The 9,052-nt window shown below is 47.0% G+C and overlaps 1 protein-coding gene across 1 annotated transcript in view; it reads left to right on the top strand.

Annotated features, from left to right (window-relative positions):
* LOC108572821 overlaps positions 1-2,109 on the top strand; it is a 66,579-nt gene extending 64,470 nt beyond the window's left edge. Inside the window, exons 7-8 of the mRNA XM_017935139.1 lie at positions 689-1,069; positions 1,523-2,109. Of these exons, the coding sequence (XP_017790628.1) occupies positions 689-1,069; positions 1,523-2,109 (968 nt within the window). The remainder of the gene's footprint in view (positions 1-688; positions 1,070-1,522) is intronic.
* The last annotated feature ends 6,943 nt before the right edge of the window (positions 2,110-9,052 follow it).

The following is a 9,052-nucleotide window of genomic DNA, read 5'->3' as shown; positions in this document are numbered from 1 at the left end:
ATGACCTCGATGTAAACGAACGTTGCTCTCGTTAGCGCCGAATTGATACCAGCCGCGCTAGCAACAATGGCGATCCGTTAACGATAGGTGGCTCGCGGGTCAATTACCGGGAACAAAAGTTAAAACTGCCGCGACAGATCAAAAAGAAGAGGAGAAAAAGAAATACTGTATGATTGTGTATATGTAGAGAGAGAGAGAGAGAGAGAGAGAGAACCATGAATGAAATGGAAAATGAGAGAAAAAATTGACGTGATGAAAACGCGACGGAAAGTGCATCCTGTCTGAATGAAGATTCCGTTCGATGACAATGGCTAATGACGACGACACGGTTCCCTTTCCACGGATACTTTTTCACTTAACAGTCACCCCTCTTCATCCTACTCCTCTTCCTTCTCTATGCTGACGAACTTCCGCTCGTGTTTAAGTGAAACAACGAGCCACGACACCGACTACCGTTCTCTCTAACTAATTAATTCCGACACCGATTCCCCCTGCTGAAAACTGAAAGCACGATTCGATTTGATTTCATCCATGCACCATCGCGCAAAGAGATGGTAACTTTGACACGCGAAAGAGAATGCCTTGTTAATTAATTAACGAACCGCCCAATTAATTATCACGTCCTACTCGCCCCCGTGGATGCAACGTGAACGCCACCCGGTACTTATGAATTATTCATCCGTTCCAGAGGACCATCCGAAAGCGGACGAAGAGAGCGAGCTGAACGCCAGGAATCGGTTGCACCATCATCATCATCGCCATTATCACCGTGGCTCCTCGTCGAGGATCAAGGACGAGCCACCGCGGCCGACGGTCGACGATTTCGCCGAGGACGATTTCGCCGAGGACGAGCTGTCCCTGGGTGAACCGTCCGAGGCGAGAAGGTTAACCTCGTCTACCGGTCCTACGTGGGGCACCTGTCCGGCTGGTGGCAGGCCACCGCGGGAGAGACGAGGTAGGAGCCCCAGGAGCCTCGACAGGTGCCGGAGAGACGAGAGCCACGATGTGGGAGAGTTCCACGAGGGGATGCTGCTCGACGCGTTGCTACAGCTCTATCCTAGCGTCGCTGGTAAGCTCTAGCACTCGTTCATAGTACTTTTGGAGCACCGCGTGTCGACGATATATCGATCATTCGCTACGTCAAAAATCGACGCTGTCGCCGTGAAAATTCTGGCACGCGGCGACAAATCCCTCGCGATTCTTTCATGGCAGTGAGCGTGTTAAACGGTCGCCTGTGAAAATAGAGATTGATGAAATGAACACGTTTGCTGCCACCGTCGAAGCATCGTCGACACCGAATGAAATCGATGCTACCACCGTGAAAATCCTGGCACGCACAAATCCCTCACGGAGTAACACACCGTGTGCTGTAGTCGACGGTGCGTCGACGGTACCCATCGCGACATGAAAGGTGGCACGATTTTTTCGTTCGGTAGCCAAACTCTTCGTATCGAACCTCCACTTTCCAAATCTCGCGCAAGCCTAGATATAGATATATGTACCGTTTTGGTATGAATTTCAGGTGTAGCTGGCACTCGATCGAATAGCAATCAACGACAACAGTCCGTCCCGTCGGTGGCCCACAGGTTACCGTACTTCGTACCACCGATGCCAGCCACGCAGGCACTCAGGGTCGAGGAGAACCCGTACGAGAGTGTACCGGTGCTCGGACCTCTCCACCATTATTCCAGCCAAAGCAGAAGCAACAAGGTTAGGACACGCAAGTCGAACGACAAGTACAAGTACTCGGCGCAATACGGAGGAGAGTATTACGGTCTGCAGAACCAGGAGAGCGCCCCTGTTTACACGCAGGTGGGCGGCGAATATTCCGACACCTATTCGCAACCGACGGATCGTCTGTATAACGAGGACAAGTACACGCAGCCGGTGTACTACGCGCCACGGGACACCGAGCAGATCACTTCCGGTAGGCTGTACCAGGGCCAGCCGGACAGCAGTTTCGGTAGCGACAGTGGATACAGCCATCACACGTCAGACACGACCGGTACGACCGGCACGCGTAGCAGTAACTCGAGGACGAATCACAGGAAGGACAAGCATCGAAATTCTCATCATTCCCATCACTCCGCGGACTATATCGTATCCTAATACACCGGTGCCCGTACACCGAGGAGTGTGTTCGTTTAGAGGCGGAGCAAGATGGTTTCTTCGTTTCGACGGAAGACGATAGCTCGGAGCAAGCGTGTAAATTACTTTTTTAAAACGTTTCTTTTCCTCTTCGCGTATTTATTTTCTAAGTTGTTCTTCGTCTTCTTCTCTTTTATTTGTTGACTCTTTACCTTTTGGGTGGAAAGAGAGTATTTTTTATCGTCGGTACTGTGGCAGGAGCTTGCGTTTTTTAACTTCGTTGTTGTTGCCGCGTGATATATAGCAAGTATTTTAGTATTCTCGAGAATGAGAGACTCGTTTACGTATCGTTTAAGGGGTGTATCGTGTTAACGGCTGGATGTAACACGGTCGAGGATAATCAGCAGAGCAATAGAGAGGGACTGTAATATCGCGGTGGATAGCGAGAGAGCGGAACACCCACGGAGAACACAGTGATCTCTTAGTGATTTAGCAAGACTATTTAACAAATTAATTTGTAATCTAACGAGACTCAGGCTGGTACCAAAGGACGCTGATTGAAGCAACTTCGACTTAATAGCCTTCTAGTTTGTAATTTATAAGAGACGTAGAGCCACTCGCGAGACGATTTTTTTAATCTGACGAATATTTTCGTGCGTGACGTGCGACTACCTTTGGTAAATCCAAAGACAAAGGTGAACCGAATCACTGTCAGTAACGATCCTAAACATACAATTCTTCGCAAAGACTGCCACCGTTTAAGAAAAACGAAAAAAACGAAAAAAACGAAAAAAACGAAAAAAAAAGAATAAAGAAAAGGGAGGGGGGGATATCAGCCAACTGGTTTCGTACAAAATACAAGAAAGAAAAAAAATACTTTGATACGTACGCGGGGCAAATATTTCGTTCTGCTATACAAACGCCATCGATCAGATTTGTAAAATAGCATCTAAAGGAAGCAGTAAAATAAAGAGACACCTTCACACGCACTTAGAGAGAGAGAGAGAGACTCGCAAATGAAAAAAGCATCGTAGTAGCCATTACACAAGCACATCGGTAGTTTCACACCACACTAACGTTAAGCACACACAATTATCGAGTTGCAATTTTTCCTCGTCAATTATCAAGTTACGATAATTATCGCGATAATTACGTGACACGCTAGGCGAACGCTCAAGGGGAGCTCCTATTTTTCCAATCTCGTACGAGGTCGCGGCATGTCTGGATCAGAAGAGAGAGAAAAGAGCTGAATCGCGAAGGGAAGAAAGAGAGAGAGGCTTTCGTGAAAGCCTTGATGCTTTTGCAAAGAGAATACATAGTGTTCCTTCTGCGAGCCTTTTCTTTCCCTCGTCCTACATTCTCAAAGCTCCTCCTTCGTCGACGAAAGATAACCCCCCCGCCGGTGTTCTAGACAACGGTTCGTCGCGTATCGCGACGTTTCCTTTCTCCGCGACGGATCACGCTGCGATAGCCTGTCGTCTTTTGAATACGCGAAATGATTCTTTTGATGAAGAGCAGAAATAATCCTCGGAGGAAGCGAGCTCGCAGAAGGAACGAGATCGCGTCGAGCGCGTCGAGCAACGTTAATAGTATTCCCTCTTTGAATTTACCCTAGCTACTCTCTTCCCGTGAGAGTCTCACTTTCGTTTTTGCCCTCGTCTGTACATTTTGTTGCCCTCGGTAGATTTAATATCGTAAACGTTGTCACGCGCTTTCATCGCTGCCATACGTGTGAGAACAGAGAAAGACTCGTCGGTAGTCGCACGATTTTCCGCTCGCGAGACGCCTCGATCATGCTGCCAGAGAGAGAGAGAGAGAGAGAGAGAGAGAGACAGACCAAGGAGGATGAGAAAGGATAATCGAGGGACAGTGTTCTTACTAGGCTGGTACATACGCATATAAATATATACAGAAGCAAGCATAAGTATACATATACATATAGGTGTAAGGAAATGGACAACTATTCGCGAGCGACCCCGTGTAAATACTTGCGATACGCAGGAAGCGAAGGGAGAGAGAATGAGAGAGCGAATGAGAGAGAGTGTTCACTCCACTGTAGCATAGCTGTATCATATCGTTTACAAAACTTTCTCGCGCGTGCGAGTGCGTGCGTGTGTGACGAGCAAACCAGACAAAAAAGAAAGGGAGAGAGAGAGGGGTGAGAAAGAAGAAGAGAATCAATTTAATATATAAAAGTATATAATTTTTAAATTATTTATAACGAACAAGCACGTCGTATGTAGCGGCGATATTGCACACGTGTGCGAGAGAGGCAGCAAAAGTGCGGGAGAAATAGGAAAGAACGAGATGAGAAAATGCTGGAATTATTCAGAAAGAAAGAGAGAGAAAAAAATGTAACAGCGGTCCGGAAGGGAGATCCTTCCGGGTTACCGCAGCACTCCCTTCCGCTTCTTCGTATACACTGTACACTCTTTAGATGCATGTAGAGCGAATACCTCACGACGAAAAAGTAACAAACAAACATAAAGATCACTCTGTTGTAAATATAATTTTATATGTACGAGCCGAGAAATACAGGTGTGTGCGTAGGTGACATTAGCGGACACACTATTGGACACACGCTCGCGAGTATCACCCACCCCCGTCTCTGGTGTCTCCAACGTCGAAAAACTAATCGATTTCTAAACGATACTTCTTTTCTCAATCTCTCGCGTTACATTATACATACGTATGTCAATCCGGCGCAAAAAACAATCAACGAGAAATTTCACAATTTTAACAGCCACGAGAAGCTTGCGCGGCGGTACTCCACCCGAATGTGTCGAAACCGCGAAAAACGCGGAACGTTATCGATCTGCGGGTGGCAGAGGGGGGTTGGTGAGTTCACGAGCGAAAATAAAGGTGAACTGTAGGTGGTATTACACGTACTTATCGCGGGGAACGAAAGCGCACGACCAGTCACGTATGATCAAAGATGCGTACAATCAAAGAGTGCAAGAGTGGAGAGAGAGAGGGGCGAACAATCGGTTCGCAGTATGGAAACTCGCGCGAGAAAAGAAAAAAAAAAAAAAGAAGAAATTACAGAGAGGGTGAACACGCACCACGGAATTAGAAGAGGGACAAACACGCTTTTTGTACGATTTTACGTCCATGTTAGTCAAACGTTTTTCAAGATCGTTTTTATATATATATATATCTGCGGTATATGAAAATATATATATATTATATAGACACGCGCTGTGTACAGTAGGTACGACGGAAACCTAATTTATTGTCACTGTTCTTATTTAAACAAAGAGGAGACGGGGATGCTTGTCGCGTCCCATTCCCACCCGGCAGCCTGCAATTCTGTATTACGCTACCTAAAAAACAATCCACAGTACTTTGTCGCGATCGAACGAATTGTTACACACGATGTAAACGTCGACATTTCACGTGAAAATCGCGTAAGAATTGATTAATTATCGTTGTTCGTGTGAAAAAGAAGCGGGGAGAGAGAGACGAGATGATTTCGCCTTTCGTTTTTTCCCTTCCTTTCCAATTGTTTCGTTGGCCAGCTAAGCTAAGTGTGCTCGAGAACGGATGGCAAGTACGGGGGAGTACAGAGAGGCAGTCGATCGAATAAGAAAAGAAGGGAACGCAACGAACGAACGAACAAATCGGGGAGAGATACCTCTTTCCCCCTTTCTTTTTCGTCGGTGAAACGCGTATACGATATCGCGAGGATTCTATATTATTTATTATTGCGTTCGAGCAGGGGTGTCGCGTTCCTCCCCTTCAGTCTCGCTAATTTTAGCTGCGAACTTTAGCGATATAGGCAGAACACGAAGGCAGAAGAAGAAAAAAAAAGAAGTCATAGGCACTAGAGTACCTCGGATGATAACAAGTAGCACTCTTGAAAGTTAGCTTGCACGGGCGTTCTCCTTTTCCATCGCGCCGCCTTGCGATCGTAACGGTCACGAGGTTCGATGAAAACGGTGTCTGTGAGGGATCGATTGTTCTTCCTCCAACGGAGATGCGAAATCGGCCCGATCGACGGGGAGAACACCAGCTCGCAGAACAGGGTAACTAGCTCTAACATCTATCTCTTACGAATCACTTAAGAAACGAAAAAAAAAAAGACAAAAAAAACTCTATCACACTCGTTCACCTTATGGTATCACATGGTTCACTCTAATCACGAATGTCGGCCAAGGCTAACTCGAGACACTATCACACCTTCGTACTAATAAACGATTTACTATTCGATTTCACTTAACGCCTACGTGATTTTATCATCCCTCTACTACCGCATTATCCTTTTTCTTCGTTCGCACCGTCGAGCAACGCTCGCGACACACATACATCGGAAGAACGTAACTGTAACGAACTGGTTTGTTTAAATATTCATCGATCGTTGGTAGGAAAAAAAAGCAAACGAGCGTGAGTAACGCGCGACAACAGTGAATGAACAGAGAGATATAACTCGATCGTAAGTCCAATTTCGCCCGCGTGTTTTCCATTAAGCATGCATCGGTTAGCGCGGATGCAAATTTCATTGGGAAATCATTTGTCACGGAATAAACTTTTCATCATTCCGAATGCATTTACGATACAGAATTCCGCGCGTACACGCCGCGCCCGCTCCGGATATCCGATGAAAATTGCATTGTTAACCGGCCTCGAGATCGTCCGGCTCCACGGTGAAAAATTACGCGTGGCACTCCAGGTCTCTCCAATTTTTCACGCCGCAGAAACTGCCGCGATAAAACCAGAAAACAGCTCGTCGAATCTAATTATCGCGACAGTCGCGACGATCTCCGACGATCGAGAGAAAGAAGAAGCGACGTGAATGAAGGTAATCAGTTGCAGATGTAGCCTAATTGTGAGCACGCGACAGTTGTAACGTGAAATTAATAATCGAATCGAACCACCAGACTTTCTGCTCTTTGTGAAATTTTTCCACTTCTCCCTCGTTGCTTCTTCTTCGAGATAAATCTTCGCAGCGGTGTTCGTCGAAGGGAAAAGAAGGGAGAACGGATTCCCTAGAAATTTTCATCGAGATCATCCCCCCTGCCGGCGGACTTTGAAGCAACGAAACATTATTAATTAAGATAAGAGGGAAAGAAATTAATTACCGTTCCTTAAGACAACGGTGGCGGAAAAGCTCGAAGCTTTGGGGAATGAAAGGTGCGAGAAACGTTACAGCTGGCCGCTGCAAACAGGAACCGCATGACTGAGCAGCCGCTGATGATCAATATTAATGAAAATCAGACGCGAAGGGAGAGAGACCGTCTCGAGTTGCTCGGCCATAAAACCGGCCCACCTTCTTTCGACACGCCGGGATTATCCATAACTCGGCGATATTTCGGGTGAAATTAAATTTCGCCAACGACACCGGGGCTCCTCTCTCTCTCTCTCTCTTCGTTTTGTTGTACCTTAAGCTGCCCTTTAATTAAATAGTTCGTAGCTCCTTGGGAAATGTTTCTATTTAAATTAAAGACGGCGCCCAACATCGCTCTCCCTACCTCTCCGCGCTTCGAGTTTGATAACGGCGTACAAACGCAGCCTTGGCAAATTTCCACCCTGTTTCCTTCTTTCCTACCGCGTACAATTTCCCCCTCCCTTTAATACAATTTACCTCTCAAAGTCAATCCACCCGGTATCTTCGACGAGTAAATACAAAAGGATCCGGGAGAGAAAAAAAAATGCCCCCGGTGCTTCAACAAAGCGGAAATAATTCCTTTAAGAGGAAGGAAGGTAAGACGGTTAAAGGTCCTGGACGAAGGGAGAATGAAAAAGCAAGCCGGGGAAGATACGAGAGACGCGTGCGGAGAAAGGTATAAAAACGGAGAAATATTGCTAGCGAGTTCTGGGAAGCGGGGATAAAATTAAGAGTCCGCGAGATTCCCTCGGTGGAAGAGAGGACGGATAATCGGATCGTGGCTTTCACAGCACACGATTTCTCGCAGCCTGAATTCGTCGAAACGCTGCGGGACAATTCCGAGTATGCGAGGGTGACCCGGTTCTTCTTTTCTTCTCTATTTTTGATCTTTCCCACTATGAAAATTAGAGATGTCGCGGCCTAGCGGGCGGTTGACCCGCAATTAACACGCGCCACCCTTTCCCTCCTGTGTGTAGATTCCTGGTGAATACGCTCGTAAAAAGGCGGGGAGGAAGACGGGCGTTGGAGAAGTTAGGAGAAAAGAAAAACTAGCGGCGACGCTAATTGCGCAATGGACGAGTGGAACGGCGACCCTTTCCGAGAGGCTTTCTCTACCCCGTTGCAAGGAGCCAGCTGAAAAGGAAGGTGACGGCCCTGCTAGACGCTTACAGTCCACCTTGCGGCCCACTGTGCTCGTTCCGGCTGTTTCAAGTGGCGCACATAATGTAACCACCGGTGTAACGAAGCTTTCGCACGTTTCCCCGCGATAATCACTACTCGAGGGAGCACCTCGTTCGCTTTGAACGCAGAATTCTTTGTTCATCTCGGAGGAATACGATCCTCCACGAACTTCTTCAGAATAACCGAGGAACCGGGATCTTTAGAGGCTTCTTACACAGATAAGTGTCGTTGAAATTTTTCGATGGGAAAGGGATTATCTATTAGGTGTGATAATCGCGATTTAACGTATTTCACCGAATTTGGTTGATCGAAGCGTGTCCTTCGGCGATCTACGCGTCTTCCCGAGAATCACGAAGGAACCGGAATCTTTAGAAGCTTCTTACAGAGATAAGTGTCGTGAAACTTTTCGATAGAGAAGAGATATCTATTAGGTCTGATAATCACCGAATTTCATCGATCGAAGGATGTCCTTTGGCGATCTACGCGTCCACCGGGCCCAATCGGCACACTGTCAACCGGTTTGTACAGCGGGATTCGAGTAGAAGAAGAATCATGCTGGCACTAGGGTAAAAGTGGCGTGGATGGGTGGTGGTGGCGATGAAACGCGGCGCAAACGCGGTTTAATCCCCGGATTTCGGGACGTTTTAAATTTCAATTATAGACCGAGGGGTGGCTCGC

This window comes from Habropoda laboriosa, unplaced genomic scaffold (genome assembly GCF_001263275.1).
Source record: "Habropoda laboriosa isolate 0110345459 unplaced genomic scaffold, ASM126327v1 scaffold102, whole genome shotgun sequence".
NCBI lineage: Eukaryota > Metazoa > Arthropoda > Insecta > Hymenoptera > Apidae > Habropoda > Habropoda laboriosa.
This window is presented reverse-complemented; position numbering and strand designations above follow the sequence as displayed.